Raw genomic sequence first — 20,087 nt, 5'->3', positions numbered from 1 at the left:
ATTTCATATACTTGCCCCAAGATAAACAGTAATTCAATGCCCATGCCCAGCATCCTGCAGAAATTACATAGTTGTTTTCCACATTAGCTGCTGCTCTGTACTGATTGACTGGTTCATGGATACATGTGAAAAAATATTGAAAAGGTTTGAGTTACACGAAATGCAACAGCAGCTGTACAGCAAAGTAACAAAATTCAAACCTGGAAATGGAGCTGCACTTTTTCCATCTCAACTCCTAAAAATTTTGCTTTGATTTCAAAGTCACCCACTTCTTCTCCAGGTGTGATATCAAACATCACATTCTTAAACCTTGAAACAAGAAAGGTAATTGAATACATAGGCTGTGCAGTTTTGTATAATCCAGAGACAGTTTTGGGGAAAAAGCCTGCAGAACATAGAACTTTGACCACAAGCAGTGTCATTGGTCTCAAAAGAATCTCTCCATCCCTCCCTGCACTGCATTCCATACAGTGTCTTCTTAGAGACTTTCTGGTAGTATTGGTAATATGAAATACAGAATTCTGAAGTCTTTGGTACTGGAGAAACACCCCCCCAAAAAAACCCAACCCAAAAAAACCCTACCAAATAAAACAACCTACCAACTAAAACCAAACCAACAACAAAAAACTCAACAAAACAAGACACCAAAAAAGAAAAAAAAGTCTTTAGGAAGTTTAGTGAACAAATTGGATCCAACACCCAGTGGATAGAAACAGGACAACCAGATTTTCCTTCTGCCATGCCCAAGGATCTCCTTGCAGGTACATATTTGCCTCATGTGGCTTCCCCTACCTGATAAATCCACTTGAGGGGGAAAAAAAAAAAACTGGAAAAAACTTTTCCATGCAGAAGGTGAATGGCAAGGTGCAAAGAATGGAAGACAACTTTCACTACCACAGCCTCAAAATGGAGGAATACAAAAGGGATGTTAAACCACCACATCCGTTCACCCTGCCGTAGAGTGAGGAAGAGCAGAAAACCTCAGGGTAACTAAGTTATTTGAAAGTGACTGGTCAATATATGAAAAAGATTATGACAACTGCATAAAAACGTGGTCATTAATAGTGAGTCTGCTGCTAAACTTGCACTTGTCCACGTAAGACAGTGCTAGGGTTTGCTTGTTAAAATATTTTCCCAAAGTAATAATACAGCAAGGCACAAAGTTAAAAAAAATTATAACAATTAGACTGTAGCATCCTTCTGAATGCAGAAGTCTGAGGAAATTTTAGCTGTGCACAGGAAATTGTTAAGATTTCTTTTATCAAAAGCCAGACCCTTTCAGAAATTGTTGATTAGAAAATACTTGGAATTGCACTTACTGATTGGTTTGAAGATCTTCAATTTCTAGGATGACACCTTTTTCATGAAGTCTTGCAGCTGTGTACTTTAGTGAGGTCTGTTTCAGCTTTTTGCTTCCCTTCACCTCCTCTTTTCCATCAAATTTAATTGACCTCCGTGAATTTCTGGGAAGAGAACAAGAAAACTGGCTTTTGGTGTGTTTATCAGATCCTTAATACTTCAGTTACTCTTCAGCCATATTTAACTTTCTTTCACTCTTTCTTGAACTTCTCTAAAAAAACCAAATTAACATCCCAGAAAATCTAAGAGTTAGAGGAATTTTTAGCATGCAGTGAATCATCTAAATATCTTGCCAATGGTTTTGAATCACCTTTTAGCACTTCTTTCAATTCTATTGTGAAATGCAACTCTGATCCTCAAAAGTCCTCAATCTTCAGTTTAAAATAGCAATTTGTAAACTTAAGGTGACATACATAGTAAATACTCTGTAATTAGAGTTAATTTTTGGATTAATGAAGCATATACTAGGAAAATTCCTATTCATGTCAGTAAAATGTTTTAATTTTAATACTTTGGTGGCATTGGTGGGGGGATTGCTTTCAAGTAACTCCATCATATCTGAAAGATAAAATTATTTAGGCATTTATTTCCCCCGTTTCCATTCTAAAAATAAACCCCAAACTATAAAAAAGGAAGAAACCAATAATTACTTCCCAAAGCTTCATGACCTCCAACCTTGCAAGTAGATCTGCAAAGTAGCACCAATTAAATATATTGAAAACATCTATGTATCTCTTTACATAGACATAGCCTTTCTTTCTCCAGGTAGTCATTAATAAATGCTAGACTTTAATATCCAGGTGCTGACACAGTTAACAACTCTCACAGACCTTTTGCAGACTGTCAATCTGTTGGAATCAAAGCTTTAAACTACAGATTAACACCTGCTCTCACTCTTGATAAAACACACTAAAAGACACATTAAAAGAAAGAAAGACTCAACTCACCTCCTTGTTAAGTTGTCCAAGCAAGTTTTTATATAGGTGTTGTAATAATTAATTTGTTCCTCATAAAATGCTGTCTTTGAGTTAAGTGCATTCAAAGTCTGCTGGAGTTTCACCAGTTCAGCTTTTCGATGATGTCTGTATCTTCTTTGATTCCGGATATCCTAAATAAATTTATTAATTTCATTGTTTTATTAATTTGAAATTTTAAAAAGCCTCAGTTCATTACCATTCCATTTTGTAATTACAAAATCTGACTTCATTACTGAGAGAAAGCACAAAATTATCCTGTTAGTTCTTACAAGAACAGTACCTGTAGGGAGTACTACAGTTTCTTCACATGGCAATCACATTGCTGCTCATATATAGAAGTAGTGTTGAACTTTGCTGTGCTCTACAGGGCCTAACAGATGAAGAACTCAAAAGAAAAATGTCATTGTTGTGCTAAAGATAGTTGAATATTCTAAGGTTCTTATGACCAGTATGGGTTGTGGGTGTAGAATAGGATTTGTTGAGAGCAGTCCCTGTACTTTATCAGCATCAGGACGAGCACCACTATTCTTGTGTCCTGCCTAACCACAGCAGATCAGTGTTAATAACAATCGGATTATCTTTCATAGGGGTTTAAGGCTTTTGAAACCTTATCAAGATCACAGCCATCCTTAATTGAAACACCACCAAGAAATTCCAATTAATTGGAATTGTTAAAGTATACGAAGTTATATTGAAACATTATAGAGGAGGAGTTAAATCATCATCAGCATCAAATTCAATATCAGATTTGGATCACAAAGGTTGCAGTTTTATGTCATTCATTTCAGACAGCTATTCAGGAGTGTACTGTCTCTCACTTATTTTGTCAGTGAACGAAAACAATTTGCTTCGTATGTGGATACTTCAGTAGCTTAGGGTAGCATTCCCTAAAAAATATGTTTTACTTCTCTGATTGGAATGTATTTAGGCTAGATGTTAAACAACATTGATATACAGGGAAACACTCAGTTTACCTTAGCAATCTCATTTATAATTTCTTGGTACTTAGTTGCTGAAGACACTAGTCCTGCTTGTTCCAATGTCCGGAGATTTCTCTGAATTTTCCTTTTCTTTTGTTCTATTGGTAGCTGCCCATCTTCAAAAATAGACTGACTGTGCTTCATTTTCTCTGGAGTTTTGGAATCTAAGATGGCACGTTTTTCTACAAGTTTCAAATTCTCAGATTCCTGGAGGTGGGGGGGGAAATCCAGAACAGTTATTTTCCAGATTTTAATAACAGTTAAAAGTTCAAGTACATTGAATTCTCAAGTACATTGAATAGGAGATTTTCAGGAATCAGGGCACAATCTTTATGTGCTATTACCACTTGGTCTCAAAGTACCCCATTTACTATGCCTTTGGACATACTTTAGGTACGTAGTGACAACACTGAGACACACATTTGAATTAATCAAAATGTCTAATTCAGCCAGGCTCAATGACTTCATCACCTTGTGGGAAGACTGCCCAGATCTCACATATGCACACACTGAGGTGAGCTAAAACCTGCACATTATTAGAATGCAGTTTTGTGTGTCAGTGTCTATGGGAAAAACTTCAGCTGTGAGCTCTTCCCACTCGATTCCCATACTAAGGATAGCAGTAGTTCCCTGAGATTTGCTTGTATAGATTAAGCAAATAAACTAAAAGGTCAGGCAAGTTGAGTTACAATACTGAATTTAATGAGGGGGAGAAAAAAGATGAGTAGAAAGATTCACCTCAGCTATTTGTTGTGTTATAATATAGGAGAGAAAAGGCCACGTTAAGAAAAAAGTAAAGAAAAAAATATTCTAGTCACATTCTAGTGACTCCAATACAGCAAGAAAAAATATTCTAATCTAGTCTAGCTCACAGCAAGACTTATATTTTGTTTTCATCTGAAGTTGTTTTCCAATTATACAGTAAATAAACCCAAATATACAAGTCTCATATTTTAAAGACTCTAAGTCTGAATAGTCTAAAACTGTCAACAAACAATTTCATTGTTATAATGTGATGGAGAAAGCTGTCAGAGATCTGTTAAGGTGTTCAAATAGCTATAATAAAATACTTCCTTCCCTATTCAGGCACAGTATAACACTTACCTGTTGTGCAGTGGCTGGTGTTTCTAATATTTCTAAGAGTGTATCCCCTGGTTGTGTTCGTATCACATCCACAATGAGTCTTTTGGTCCTTTTGAAAAGGATATATAGATATTACAAAACAGTTATGACTGTATCACTTGTACATGTCATTTCTTCGATCATAAAAGAAGTAAACTCCCCCTTTATTATGGATTATTGGTAAAATTTGCTTTTTAGCTTTTTATGTTTCACATCTTCCTTTAACAACATTGAGTATCTGGTTTCTACACAGTCTGAATAGAGAAATACATGTAAGCTTCCCTCCATTTATTTTAGAAAACAGACAACCTACTAGCACAGTAAAACAATTACTGTTAATAAAATACAAGCAACAACTCGCATGTGGATTTTAATAGTGATCATGACAAAATAGCAGACAGAAATGTAATGTTTGAAAAGCCTGAGCTACTCAACATTCCATTAAGGGTCATATTTACTGAATACAGTGGAAATGCACTCAGAAGTGCTGAACTTTGAATGAATTTTTCATTTGATGCAGCACATTTACAAAAACCATTTAAGGACGCATATTTCTCTAGTGACCACAGACAAGAAGCATTTCCTTGCTAAAAAAGGGAAGCTGCTGCACCCTGATATGTTAACCAGTTCTTTTCTTGGTAAGAATTTATCTAATTCCTGCTGCCTATTTTTTTATAATACTTCCAAGAACATCCTGCTACAGAATTCTATTAATTTAGAGGACAGGATTACTGAAATAGCTCATTATTCTTAACAATTAACAGAAAATTAAAGATGCAGCTTAAGTTTCCAAGGAAAATGTCTAAATATTGTAAAAATTTCTATGATAAAGCCTAATAGAGTTTAAAGTGATAGTCTACCTAAGTACAGTTGCTTCTTCAGAAGTAAAACATTACACCATTGAACAAATCCAGAATACTTATTTCTGATTTAAAAAACCCAAACAGCTTAATAGATCAGATTTTAATTACAGCCCATGTCTGCACTCCTAGTTATTGGTGCTGTCTTTCCATTTTAATGTGAATTTTTGCCTTCACACACATGGGGTACATATAAGCCCAGTAATAGAAGAGAGCAGCATTCGGTTCTCCCCCTTTCTCAGATTGTACTAGGATCTGAAGTAGGCCAATCCCTTTTCTGGATAGCTTGAAATAACGTCAAAAGATGGATGCCAATAATGTGAAAAAACTGCTGTTATATAATTAATTTTTACTATAAAGTAGCCTGCATTCCAGTATATCCCTGCAGCCATTTTTTAATTTGTTCCCAAGACAAAATAAACACAATTTTCTTTCCTGGATAAAAGTATGAAGCATGTGCTATTCCTGCTGAAGTAACAGTTACATTCTTTAAAAATGGCTGATGACAGTATATCTGGAAAGTGTTTATTTTTGAGGGGGAGCTAAGGACATGGTAATACTGTCTGACCCTCATAAGTGTAGACTGCTTTTCATCTCTGCTTTCCCAGGGCTGAGGCATTTTAAAGTAGAGTGCTTATACAGCTTCATGAAAAAACATTTCCTAGATAATCATGCAGTCATGCTCCAAAACACAGATAGCAATATATTTCTTTTTTCTGGAAAAACTGGCAGTTATTCTGATTTTTGTAAAAGTTTGAGTAGCACTGACCACAAACTGTCTTTTGAAAACTGAATGCACTCAGCACCTCAGAAATGTACTTAGGCAGGGTAAATATTTAAAAAGCAATAGTTAAAAACAAACAAACAAACAAACAATAAGTATTGCCAGAATATACATGTTTGAGCAAAACTTACTTTATCATCAAACTTTTGAGATCCTGATCTTCACCTTCTCGTAACTCATATTTGCTTGTTAGAGACAGTGAAATCTCTGTTTTTGCAAGTTGATTCAGTGTGCTTTCCCTGTTGGGGTCGTTGGGATCAACAGCTCCTTCCCCTAAAAGGAAACATATTTTACTCCAAGTTTTCCAATTTTCCCACGATTCAGTACATGAAGCAAACAAGTACCTAGATGAATCACTGTAAACATTCAGAAATATTAAACTTATTATATAGTGCCTCCAGCTCCTTTCACTTAGAAGCAGTCTTTTTTTGGACATTGAACAATCAAAACAACAACTTAGCTATTTATAAGCCCAGCTACAATGTTTTGGAAATTACACCAATCCTTGCTTTTCAGGCTCCTGATGTGCAAAAGACTTTCATGTTGTCTTCTTAAAGAATAATACAAACAATGTAACATCCTTTATCCTAACATGCAGTGATAATGAAGAAACAGAAGAGTAGCAGCCATGTTAACAGGCTACTCACTTGAATGTTGGTGTTATCCGTGACTCCTAGCTACTTTCTAAACAGTTTTCTACAATACATGCAAATTAAATACCACTCAAATGCATTACTTTCTAAGGAATTTGCATAATTTTAACAAAGTAATTTTTATTTGGATAATTAAGTATCAAAAGAAAAAATGGCTGGTTTTAGAATTTTCTATGTACTTTGTCTAAGTTTCTACCCAACACCAGCAAATCTTAAGATCAGCTTGTTAAAAAAAAATCACTTGTTTCCTATCTGCACATAAAATAATCTATCTGATCATTCAAAATAATAGTAATGTTTGGATTTTGAATCACACATTAATTTTTAGAGTGAGTAATGCAGTTAAGAAAAAGGTTCAAATATATGGTTCAATGTTACAATAAGTGTTTGGAAAATAATTCTGTGGTAAATAGAGAAGCAGAAGCTATTGGTCTGAGAGACACAAGAGTATTTAAGCCAAGCCTCTGTTTAATTCTGCCCCTAAAATGAAGTTACCCATAAAGACAAAAAACAACATACCAAGGAAAGATTCTATATCAGGAACAGGTCCCAGACCTTCCAGCAATTCATTCAGCAGGTCCTTAGTCTCAGTGGCAATGGCATCCTGGTGTTCCAAAAGCAGCTATAAACAAATGTAAATTATATCATTATCCAGAAAAAGCTTTCCTGGTATCTTTATACTTGAAAATAAGCCTGGAAACTAAATACTGAAAAACATAGACCTATCATGATCAGGATCATGGAGGACCTTCCCAAAATCAGGAAGCACCCTGGATTCTGGGCTAGAGTTTGGAATTGCCCTTGCTGTAAAACAGCTTGTCTTGCTTCTCCAGCTATTGTCTCTGGAGTGCTCAATATCATGGCTGAGCAGAAGATCTGCAATTAGGACTAACAAAGTCCTAATTGTCACAGAATAAAAGATAATAATCCCAAGCAGAGCATTTTGGTGCTGCATCCTTAACACCCAAAGGAATAAAGACAGTGTTGGTGATCCACAGAAAGATACTATTTTATGTATATCCGTTCCAGTAGCTTACAACAGTGTCAGTGATACCTTTCAGAAAGGACTGTATTTTCTAAGTGAGGAACAAGCTCTGCAGCACCCTCTGCACCACCTAATAGACATGTTATGCCAGTCACTAGACTCACTGGAGGGACTAATGCTCACATACAACTTCTGGTCATTACCTGCAGGCATAAGTCTGTTGCTTCAAAAATTAAAAGAACAGGCAAAAAGACAGACCAGAAAGTTTTTTTTAGCAGATTAGGTTATTTGTTTTCACTTTAACTTATAGAGTGGCCCACTGTGAGTTGGGTGTTCTACCTTTTCCATAGTGTACCTGGCAGTATTTGAGAGAGATTCTTTGTGGTGTTTGTGGCCTTTTTTTTTTTTTTTATGGGGAAATGTTGTTGTGGGATTTTTTTTTTACTTGGCTGGGGGACACACAGGAGACATATTGCAAGCCAGGAAACAGATAGTAGTATCCCAGTTTTAGGAGTAACAAGTGGTAAACATTTAACTTACACCCTATTAAGTCATACTTCAGACTGCAGTTACTCTGCTTTTTACCCACAGTAAGAACAGGAATGATACCACAATGTCAATTTTTCTAAATCTGATGTTTTTCTTGGCTTCCAAGCAGTCACATGACAGAATGCTAGAGCCACAATATACAGTTTCTATTCACAAAGGTTTTCCTTCAAGCTTTCACTTTCTTACCCAAGACAGAAGATTGTTTTAAAGTTAGAAATGTCACATGAGACTGGAACATAATTGTTCTTTCCCCTTATCAGAAAGTGTTACATACTAACTATTATTCAAGATGATGCTGTTGCATGAAAGCAGCATTTACATTTTTCCTAGGGAAAAAAATAAATCTAATATTCAGCTTCAGAATATTTCAGAGATGAAGTAAAGAAATAGCTTCAAAAATAAGAATGAAAACTAAGCTTTCCCCAGAGAGTGCAAATATTTGATAATCTGTATACCATAGTCCATTGACTAGTCTGTTTTGATTGACTTACTGAATGGGTATTGATAATTTCTTCAATAGAAATATATATGACAGGCTTGCTAAGGGTCACCATATCAGAGTATTCATCAATATTGAATTTCTCCTCTGGTTCAGGAACATCACACGCTGCTTGAAAAAAATTCCTAAGAGAAAATGAGAAAGACTTCAATAATTGTCCCTTATAAATTCTCTTTATTTAGCCTGTATAAAAAAGCCATAGTCAAGTCTTTGACATGAATTATGTTTCTCTTATAGCCTGCAATCTACCCTCAATGTTTCAAGGAGGCAATATGTCAATACAAATAAGTCTTCTCTTTCCTGGGTAGCTGGTGGAAGACTATTTTAAAGGGGCTGGGTTTTTTCCCCTACTTTGTAAACAAAGTACATTTTAAGGACTTAGAGAAATATCTATTTAATAGCCATTAAATAGATATTTCTCTAAGTCCTTAAAATTATAAAAGGATTTCCCTGTTATTTTATGAAGGCAATTCGCAGTATGAGGTGTGCTGAGAAGGAATTGATTGAAATAGATGCACAAAATTCCCATTTGTCCCACAGATATTTATATTGCTGTTAGGCAGAAAATGAGGTGTTCAAAATGAGAGAAAATTTAGATTGTTTATAAATAGAAGAATCTTGAGAGGAAAAAATGCAGTGTGGTTGAAGTGTTACTTCAGTATGACTAGCATGCACATGGAGTACTGAGACCTGCTTCCCAAAACAACAACTGGTGTCTCTCCAAGCAACTGACTTCTTCAGGGATGAGCACAGATAACCAAGAACCAGCAGGGTCCTCTTGTAGAGAACCACTTTGTTTTCTGAAGTGAAAAGACCTGAAATGCAGCAGCTGGGAAAAACAGGGGTTTGGATGATGCCTATGGGTTTCCTCCAGGAGCCATATTGTGCAGCCCCTATGGTGTTTCAGGTTCACAGCACCTTTAAAGTATTGGAAAACAATAATTAAAAAGAAAAAAGAAAATGGGCTGAGATTCTTCACTTTGGAGAGAAAAAGCTGGGGACTACACATCAAGTTATGCAAAATCACGGTGGTATTGCATGAGATGTGTTCAGAATTCATTAATCAGTCCAAAAACTAATGGCCAGTAGGGTATGCAATGAAACTGCAGGAAAATTTTAATTTTAACTAACAGGTCGCAAACCTCTAAATATTGCTACAGGAGGAGTTGTGAAGGCAGATGATCTCAAAGGCTTAGGAAGGGTGTGGACAAATTTCTGCACAAGTTCATAAATGCAGAGTAAAAGATCCAGGCAGGCTTAAAAGCTTTGAGCATAGCTAACATTGCTAATATTGTTCCAAAGGGGACCAGGCAGCTAAGGGCAGCCACTGTTGCTGTCTAGGAAGGGCTAAGTACAGAGCATAGGCATACAGATATTTAAGTTAGCTTAATTAGTTGTAGCAATCAAGGGCTGACTAGAGCAGTGCTCTTTTATTAGCATTTGTTATTCTAGCTGTAACACTTTCTACCTTATAGCTTCTTCATGTTTATGTCATGCGCTTAAATACTTCATTAAAATTACTAATTATCTTATTATTATTAAAATTACTAATTATGTATCATACTTTTTATGAATTGAATAATCTCTGTGTCCATGGTTGATGTCTCTCAAGGAAACCCATTATATGAACAGTGCATTTGCTTTCACAAAGGGCAGACACTAAAGACAGAAACTCTGAGTGCAAGTTTATTGCAAAACTCAACAATACCACAATGTAATAGCAATGAATGGGCAATAACCCCAAAGAACTTGTGTCCCAGAATGTAGGAAAACGTGCAGTTTCCTACAATTGCAAGATAAAAGAATGATATCTGTATAGAATCCGTCAGCAAAGATCAGAGAATAAAAACAAACCCTACAACTTTGTCCTGGCAAATATTTTTTTCTTCCTCAGACAAAATGTCCAGATGTCCTCCCAAATCAAAGGAGACATTGATTCATCTGGATAATGATTTACCACAGTCTGTTCTGTTTTGCTGTAAGGCAGCAGAGGCGATCTCAAATTAATGCACAAGCTAAAATGCAACCTATTACTCCTGCTCCAGTTTCCTTGTCAAGTGAGCATTTCTCTTTGCCATATCACTCAACATTTTTAATATTTTGAACAGGAAATTCCTATCAACAAGGAGTCCACCTCCCTTACTCATCCTAGAGGAAAGCTCTTACTCTGTAGGTATTTGTGAGGGCTGTGCATACCTGAACTTCTGGTAGGTCTGTGAGAGGTAAGAGTTCATAGATGACAGATGTTCACTCTCTCCTTCAAAGAGTTTGTTAGAAGCAGCATGCTGGAGGACTTTTGCCACACAGCCTAGGTTCCTCCTCTGGTCAGGGTGTATCTGACCCCCAGCTGTTATATCAATTATATCAAAGCCATCAGGAGCAACTATGGCCGGGTTCATGTAGCGATAGTACAGAAGGTTGCCAACAATCTAAAGAAACAGTTAGAGAAGAAAGTTAAGAGATCTTCCCTTTGTCTACAGGAATGACACCTTACAAAACATGACCAATCATTTCTACTTCTAAATTAGACATAGGAACTGGTGCTACAAGAATCCTTAAGACACACATTACCTATGGGGCTAACTGGAAGAACCTCTTACATGATACTTCTCCTACAACACCTCTGTGAACATCAGTTATGGACTTTTACAACCATATTTCAATTTGATACTGGCTGTAGTTCAGCTAATGCAAAGCATGGAGTTAAACACAAACACAACTCTTCTAAATTTTGCAAGGTTCTGCTCCCAAGGCTCATTCTTTGAAGTGCTGCAGATACTGGCAGCATTTAATGCACTTGTTGATAAGGGGACCCATTAATTCTCAAAGGGACTGGACAGCAATGCAGCCCTAGAAATCTAGAGAACAGATTTCCCAAACTGCAGTTTCTGTAGCAATGCTGCAGCATCTTCTGAAGATAGCAACTTCAAAGCATTCCTGGTCTCAGAAACAGGCAGGACTTTGCTTTCTGCAATTTGCTTTAGCTGATATGCATGCATCTGCAGAACTTCCAGCTTACACATTCAAAGACTTTCAAGGGGGTACTCCATTTGTTATCTAAGTTTTTTAATGTGTTGAGCAGTTATACTCAGTATTGCTGGAGTGATGAACAGTGAAGAATAGGGAAGTTCAGCTAAAATGAAAACCTTGTACTTTTAGAACCATGAAATTAAACACTGATAAAAGAGTCTTTATTGAAGTGCAAAATAGTCCTAATTTGACAGGGTTGTCATTCTCTCAGATGTTTAGAAGGCTTATGGAGCAATGCCTCTAAGTCCTCTAAAGAGACACCATGGCTGTGGTAGGATAACAACAGCCACTGTGCCAGCACCATACTTACACTCGCACCTTATTTTTCAGTCTGCACAAATGCTATTTTTACAACTTTTACAAGCATCTTAAGTGTAATGTAATCAAAGTGTAGTATAATCTACTCAAACTTTTCTTTTAGAAACCTTCCTCATTGGATTTAAGTTACAATTTCTTAACATTTTAACGACTTTAGATAGGGGAGAAAAAAAGAAGAGGACTACAGTGTTCTCCAATGAAAGGACTGGTGATCACAAGGACCTCACTACCAATCCAAGCCCCGGGATGATTCAGATAAACTCCAGCCTTGTCAGTACAGTTACTATCCAAAACAGGTTGAGCACCCTCTTCCATAAGAATTGCTGAGCACCCAGTTTAACATACTTAGATTGTGGCAACAGAATTCCCCATTCCCCCTTCCTCAGCCCCTTTGCAACTCAATAAGAAGTGCCAAATTCCTTCAATAAATGCTGCTTTCCCAGTTCCTTAGAATATTTAGTGTTAATAAAAATCTACTTTGTCAGTAAAACAACAAGCTGCTGGCAGTGTGCCCTAGGAAGTCTACCTTTAATAATTCATCTTCAGTTGCATCCGGGAATTTCGCATGGAGTGAGCTCTTCAGAACTTTGGCTATGTATCTCATTCCATAACTACATGCAGAACAGATGAAAAGGCAAAATATTGGAAAAGACTTAGATGAAACAGAAAGCAATCATTCTAGTCAGCGTAAGTTACTGGCTTCTTGCCCACTTGCCCATGAAACACTAGAATGAGTTGATAATGGAAAACACAAAATGTTTCAAGTACAAGGAGAGGTTTGCCAGGCTGCTAAAGCAGGGCAGAGGCAGAGAAACCACTCCCTCTACTGGGCAACCCATCCCAGAGGAAGTATCACAAGCCTTTGAAAGCATGGGAAGGATTTGAAAGGATCTCCATCACAGAGGTTCAAGTGAACTGCACATGAACTGCCTCTTGGAGAGTCCTAACAGAGCACTTACGGCATCATATTGAGAGAAGAGAATATGGATGTGAGAACTTTGTCAGTTACTGCCCGCAAACTCTGAATAGATGATTCCAGTTTATTGACCACTTCTGCATGTGTCAGTGCTTGTTCTGTGGTCACATCGTATGGCAGTTTGCTGCAAAGCAAAAAAATAAACATGAAACCAGGTTATATACATTTGAGAATAACATTTTTTTTTTCTTCATAAGGGCCATTAGTGAACAAAAGTCTAACAAATACAACTGAAGCTGGATTTTGTTACTAAAATTGTTTTGTTGTGTTAGATGCTTCGGCTTCCTTTTTTTGGAGGCAACTAATTTGCTTAGTTGGGAGTGCACATGTTATCATGTACCTTCCCTTAATAACAAAAGCAGAATACAAATATAAAGCATGCATCTCCACATCCCTATCCCAGCATAGCTCATCAAAAGCCTTGGACACTACTAACATGCTGTAAGTAAAAAACTTGAGAAAAAGACTAAGTTGTTCCATGGCATAATCTATTACATTTACAAAGATTAAGTAATTGACTTTGGAAGGACATGACAATAAACGTGATCCTTTCATTTTTCAGAACAAGTTAAAGCACCTGTTTGTCAAGCATCTCTCCCTAAAATCTCTCTGCTGAAGGAAGACTGAGAAGGGGTGCATGGGCACACATACAGAACAGTTTGACACAGAAAGAATAGGAGAGCAGAACTGAGGGGTTCCTTATGTGTATGGTACAATATGTCCATCTTCCTCACTCACCTGGCCTCACCAGTCTGCATTTCTAGCTGGTTTACCCATGCCTTGTAAACATCCACAGGACTAGTGTTGATTATGAGAGACTTGTCCTCCATGATTTCCTTCACCACAGGGGCCAGGAGCTGGCGCAGGGTGTTCTGCCCACGAGCGCCTCGATTGAAGCTGACAACCATCTTAATGACAGTGGGGTTTCCAGTCACGATATCCTGGATCTGGTCTACCTTAGAGCTGTATCAGGAACAGAAGAGTTATGACTTATGCGTGCAGTAATCCATATTTTCGAATCCCACACTTTCAAAACTACTCTGTTTCTATGTTGAAACCTCTTTATATAGCCTACTTCTTAAGGCTTTTATATAAAATAAAGTGGTACATAGAGACTACCGTCTGAATTCTGCATGTGTTATAGTAATGTCCTGGAACAGCATAGTCCATGGCAGCTAATTTATACCTGATTCAGACCCAAATACCTGTTCAGCCAGTATCCATTAAGGGTATAAAATAACATTTCATTATTTCAGGATTTACAGAACATAAGATTATATGAAGAAAGATAATACTTTACCCTTACATACTCAAGCACAAACCAAGAAGCCCTAGCCTCTTTTTACAAGCCATTTTTTCATAGAGGAATACAATAGAAAGATTATTTTTTTCTTGAATCAGGGATCACTTGAGTTTAAGAATGACATCCAGAAAACAAAGTTCTCTTGTAATAAAATTATGTATGCAATTTTATGGTAGTTTAAAGATTAACCACCAGCTTCCTTTAATCATGAAGCATTCATTGAACTGTCTAAAACACAAACTAGCTGAACACTCTCTGTGACTGCACATACGTTATCTCCTCTTCTAGAGCAGTTTTGAAGAGTTTCAGAAGCAGGTATTCTTCCCGTTGATTGGAGGCATAGTTGTATAGAGTGAAGATGACTGTATCCATAAACTTCGTTGATTTGTTTTGTGGCATCTGGAAAATCAGCTTTGCCAGATACGTAGGATTAGTCTACAAAGCAAAAGAAAATTACTTGTATATGGTTGTCCCGGACAAACTCCCCCCCCTTGGAGGGCAGCTCTCTATGTTTATTCACACCTAAAGCAGTTATGTTGACTCAACTATATGTCAATTTTCCCTACGTGTTTTACTTTTTTCCAAATCCTAGTACATAAGAAACACAGAACACTGCACAGTCAGTGAGAAACTCCGTCAAGTATTTTATTTGCAGTCTCTGGATAGCAAATAGAGAGTCTCTGCATCTAGTCTATGTATTTGTTGACAATTAGAATTTACCATATGACAATAGCTATCTACCAATAAAACTTTGCATACTACATGTCTGCTTTGGAGGGAGTCTGCCCTGGCAGAATCTAAAATTCTTCTAGAAAAATATCAGTGAGGTCAGATAAAAAAAGCACAAGAACAGATACATCATGTCCTGTGAACTGCATTGCAGACCACTTCCCTAGCACCACATAAAATGTACGCCACTAGTGACAGTAATTTATGTGGACTACAGGGAGGTAAACATTTCTCTTCAGACAGAATGTTCTGTACAGACTGAAGTATGCTCAAGCAAAAGCCAGCCATATTTGCTGCACACTTTAAAAACAACAAGGATTTTCTCAGTTACAGGAAGTATTAGAAATTGACCATAGTGTCTGCTGCAGTCTGCATGTTATTTGGAAATATTTTCATAATCACTAATACAATTATTTAAAAAATAAATATTACAATATTTATTACAATACATTTCTAATACAATACATTTCTAATACAATACAATTTCTATACAATGTATTTCTAATTTTTCTTCAAAAAAATTGCTGCCATGTTAATTTTTGCATTAAAATTTACCTGTAGAAGGTAGAATAAGTGTTGATAAGCCTCTAATTTTTTTCTTCTCTCCTTACTCAAACCTTTGATGCCCTGTTTGTCAACCATAACCATCTCTTCCAGTTGACTTTTGCTCTTTTTGTTAAGTTTCTTACTGTGCAGTACCACATCCTGCAGAAAGATGATCAAAACTCTGGATTATATATTCACAATTATATATTATTATATATTCACAATTATATATTATTATATATTCACAATTATATATTCACATTATATATTCACAGGCAGATTGGAAAAATGAACATTTTCCCAACCATGTTAAATGCAGTATTACTCTAAGTGCCTTAATTAGCAAATTTGTAAATTTTGCTGTGCTACTCATTACCCAGTTTTTTAACATCTTCATCTCTCATCATTATGGCTTACTAACAATGATTGTGTGAGGCCTGATCTCCTACACAGACTAATTCATGATTAATTACCATTGAACAAGCTGTTGAATATGATCAGAAGTCTACTCTAACACAGAAAAGATGTAAAAAAATTTAAATCTGCCAAGTAATTACTCTTGTCCACAACTGGCAAAATACAGTGACGTACAACTCAGGACAACAGAACATCTAGCACAAGGCAGACACATGCAAAGATAGTGCTTAATTTACCAGGAGTACTTTGACTGAGCACTAGTACAGGCTGCTCAGATTGTTGGAGATAATTAGCCATCTGGACATGGTCCTGGGCAACCTGTTCTGGGTGTCCCTGCTTGTGTAGTGGGTTTGGACCAGATGACCTCCAGAGATCCCTTCCAGCCTCAGCTGTGATTGTGTAACCTTGAGTTCCTTCCACAATGGGAAGTGCTCAGTGCATGCTACTAAGGGAGCCTGAACAGAGCCTGCTGACCTGAAGGGTGATTCTGTTTTTCACCAGCAATCCAATCTTTATGTCCATTAAGTTCAAATCCTTCTCCAGTTGTTGATTGGATCGAATTTTTGTAACCACTTCTTCCCTTAACCTCATTACTTCCAGTTCTTCTTGAAAGTCTAAGTCACTTTGGTCCAAGAGGTAGGCAAATTTGCGCAGAACAGTCAAGGGTGGATTTTCAGCACCAACTGCAGTTGAAGAAAATAGGCTTGTTAGTTGATGCAATACTGAACATCCCTAAAGCCCTCAGGAAGCTGATCACTATGCAGAAAATGTGAAGTTCATGCCAATTATGCAATATTTTTGTCATACTTTAAAAGTACAGCTATACAAAATAGTTTCAGCTGTAGAACAATTGTGTTACAAACACTTGGACCTGCTTTTAAATAAGAGACTGAAATCTCATGTGAAACTTATAAAAAACCTTAGAGCACAGTAACATACTTGCCCCCAAATATACACACCCAAATGTTACTACTTACTTAGTGTTCTGTAGTCCTCCCTGGCCTTGTTTGCTCTAAGAAATGCTTGTATTTTCACAATTTGGTCATTCTGAAAAGGGTCAAGATTAGGCAAAATAATTAGCTGTGACACAGTTCTGCTCAGAAGCATACTGCAAAACTTGCACCCTCTTTCCTGCTTCCCAAAACTGCTCCTGCATACGTACTACCATGCTTTAATATTTCATCTTCAAAATGGATAAAAAATTACTTACGTGATCCTTGAAGTATTGTAGGCGGTTCCTGTAAGCTCTCCTTGCTAGCCACATTTTGACCCATGACTGAATCTGAAAATTAAATAAATTAATTTTAAAAGTTAAGGGACACTGCACAAACTTTCATGTGTGTAAGTTTACTTTTGAATGTCTGCTTCTGCAGCCATGCTGTTCCTGTGTGCTCAGGGCCACAGATGACTGTACCACCAGGCTCCTACTGGCCAGTGACCAGATAAAGGGGTTCCCACTAGGCCACTATATCAAGCAGAGTTCAGGTTTCTACCACCTGTGTGTAACATTATCTTTGGAAATAATTTATACCTTCAGGTCTCAGATCTCAATTCTAAACCAGTTCCCCTCAAAAACAGGAGATTCTGTCACAATATTCCATCTGTGATCTACAATCCAATCATGATATAATGGTCCCATTAGCATCTCAGAAAAGTGAGCATTTTTCAGAGAGAGAGATTTGACAGCTTTTAAGGAAATAATACACTGTCATCCCAAATGTTTTCTAGTTTAGTGCTGGGAACAGAGATGTAAGGAAATCTCTTTCAAGAGCCCTTCAAGTTCGGCAAAGCCTGTTGAAAGTAAATGCAGAGCTTTTAAGAAGCAATTTGCTTAACCTATCAGCTAAACAACTTTGAATGCCATGCAAATTTCTGGAAAACCTCCAGCCCTGTACTCCTAGTCTCTGATTCCCAGGTGGTGATGGACTATATCAAGGAATAAAGCATATTTGATCCCCAAAACACATTGGGTGCTCTTACCTTAACAATAGCAGCAACATTGCCTTGAAGCACCTTTAACCTGTCAACATAGCTTTTCCTTTGTTTGAATCCTTTCCAGAAAGCCTGTTTTAGAGAAGGCAGAAGACTATTATCCCTAGTAACAAACTCATGTTTATTAAATCTATGTAACATACTAAAATCATTAACAGTGATTTTTTAGGAAAAACTCTGCTATTGTGATAAATAGATAACTAAGGTATAAGTAAGCTTGCCTCTGCCACTATTTTTTAAGGTGCCCTCATACATGACATGTTAATTTTGATCCATCTCAGCACATTTTATTGTCCAGTGCTATTTCCTTCACCATCCTGAATTCATCCTTACTCTTATCACCAGTACACCCACATCCTTAGCATCCCAGTCACTGGCTTCATCCCACAAGTGACTTGCAGCTCTTGCCATTACTTAGCCTCATCTCCCATCCCTGGAATAGCAATGGAGTGCCTCAATCTGGGACCATCTCTGTCCACGTGGATAACAATATGATGATCAGGAATAGTCACCATGGGTTTGTAAATTAATTGTGAAAGGGTAAGGGGAGAGCGGTGGATATTGTCTACTTGATGTCAGTAGGGATTTCAAGACTGTCTCCTAACAATATCCTCATAGACAAACTCAGGAATGTGGGCTGGATGAGTGGGCAGTGAGGTGGATCAAGGACTGGCTGAACAACAGAGTCAGAGGGTTACAATCAGTGTCACTGGGTCTAGTTGGAGCCTGTCCCTAGTGGTGTCCCTCTAGTGTCACCCCTAGTGGTGTTCAATGCTGTACTGTTCAATTTATTCATCCATAACTTGGATGAAGGGGCAGATGCCTCCTCAGCAAAGGACACAAAGCTGGGCAGAGTGGCTGATACCCTGGAGTGCTGTGCAGCCCTTCAGAAGGACATCAGCAGGTTGGAAAGATGGACAAAGAACCATCTGAAATTCAGCAAGGGCAAGTGCAGGGTCCTGCACCTAGGGAGGAACAGCCCCAGGCACCAGCACAGGCTGGGGCTGCCCTGCTGGGGAGCATCTCTGTGGAGAAGGACCTGGGGGTCCTGGTGGACAAGAAGCTTCCATGAGCCAGCAGCGTGTCCTGGTGGCCAAGAAGGCCAATGGTATCCTGGGGGCCATTGGGAAGAGCATTGCCAGCAGGTCATGGAAGGTGATCCTGCCCCTGTACTCAGCCCTGGTGAGGCCTCACCTGGAGTGCTGTGTCCAGTTCTGGGCTCCTCAGGACAGCAGAGACATGGAGCTGCTGGAGTGGGTTCAGTGGAGTCTAAAAACATGATGTGGGGTCTAGAACATCTCCCTTACAAGGAAAGGCAGAGGGAGCTGGGCCTGTTTAGCCTTAAGAAGAGATGACCGAGAGGGCACCTCATCAATGTCAGTAATTATCTGAAGGGAGAGTATCAAGAGGGTGGATCAGGCTCTTCTCAGTAGTGCTGAGCAAAAGGGACAGGAGGCAATGGGCAGACACTGATGCACAATAAGTTCCACCTGAGTATGGGGGAAGAACTTCTTTACAGGTGGCCATGTACTGCAACAGATTGACCAGAGAAGTTGCAGAGACTTTGGAGATATTCCAGAACCATGTGGATAAAAGCCTGTGCCATGTGCTCCAGCATAACCCTGCTTGAAAAGTGAGTTTGGACCAGATGACCTGCTGTGGTCTCTACCAGCCCTCCCCATTTTGTCACTCTGTTGCATCCAGAAATTGTCCCTTACCTATCTGGACCCACATTGCTCTTGCCCTGGTCTCTTTTCCAAGTTAATTCCTTCAGCTTACTCTGTTTGCTAGCTCAGAAACAAACACTTGTCAAGGAATCCAATGACACGGATATCAGATACTTTTACTGCTGCTTTTGCCTGTCATCTCTATCAGCCAGTGACACCAGCCTTGTTCTCTATTTGTTGTCTTTCCACAAGTCTTTTTTACTTTAATGCAAATAGAAAGAAAACAGAGAACAACTTTATTTACCTATATTTCTCCATATTTTGAACTTATTCGCACAGAC

General features: G+C 37.9%; 1 protein-coding gene across 8 annotated transcripts in view; it reads right to left on the bottom strand.

The window, feature by feature from the left end:
* IQGAP2 (IQ motif containing GTPase activating protein 2) overlaps positions 1-20,087 on the bottom strand; it is a 123,953-nt gene that overhangs the window by 1,226 nt on the left and 102,640 nt on the right. For all 8 annotated transcript variants that reach the window (XM_077171411.1, XM_054651616.2, XM_077171412.1 and 5 more), the window contains 18 exons: positions 18,068-18,151; positions 17,298-17,369; positions 17,065-17,134; positions 16,562-16,770; positions 15,680-15,829; positions 14,667-14,830; positions 13,831-14,055; positions 13,076-13,216; positions 12,643-12,727; positions 10,965-11,197; positions 8,761-8,893; positions 7,255-7,357; positions 6,214-6,355; positions 4,421-4,508; positions 3,311-3,523; positions 2,307-2,467; positions 1,320-1,463; positions 201-309 (listed from right to left, as the gene is read on the bottom strand). In XM_077171411.1, the coding sequence (XP_077027526.1) occupies positions 201-309; positions 1,320-1,463; positions 2,307-2,467; positions 3,311-3,523; positions 4,421-4,508; positions 6,214-6,355; positions 7,255-7,357; positions 8,761-8,893; positions 10,965-11,197; positions 12,643-12,727; positions 13,076-13,216; positions 13,831-14,055; positions 14,667-14,830; positions 15,680-15,829; positions 16,562-16,770; positions 17,065-17,134; positions 17,298-17,369; positions 18,068-18,151 (2,526 nt within the window). The remainder of the gene's footprint in view (positions 1-200; positions 310-1,319; positions 1,464-2,306; positions 2,468-3,310; positions 3,524-4,420; positions 4,509-6,213; positions 6,356-7,254; positions 7,358-8,760; positions 8,894-10,964; positions 11,198-12,642; positions 12,728-13,075; positions 13,217-13,830; positions 14,056-14,666; positions 14,831-15,679; positions 15,830-16,561; positions 16,771-17,064; positions 17,135-17,297; positions 17,370-18,067; positions 18,152-20,087) is intronic.

This window comes from Agelaius phoeniceus, chromosome Z, assembly GCF_051311805.1.
Source record: "Agelaius phoeniceus isolate bAgePho1 chromosome Z, bAgePho1.hap1, whole genome shotgun sequence".
Lineage (NCBI taxonomy): Eukaryota > Metazoa > Chordata > Aves > Passeriformes > Icteridae > Agelaius > Agelaius phoeniceus.
This window is presented reverse-complemented; position numbering and strand designations above follow the sequence as displayed.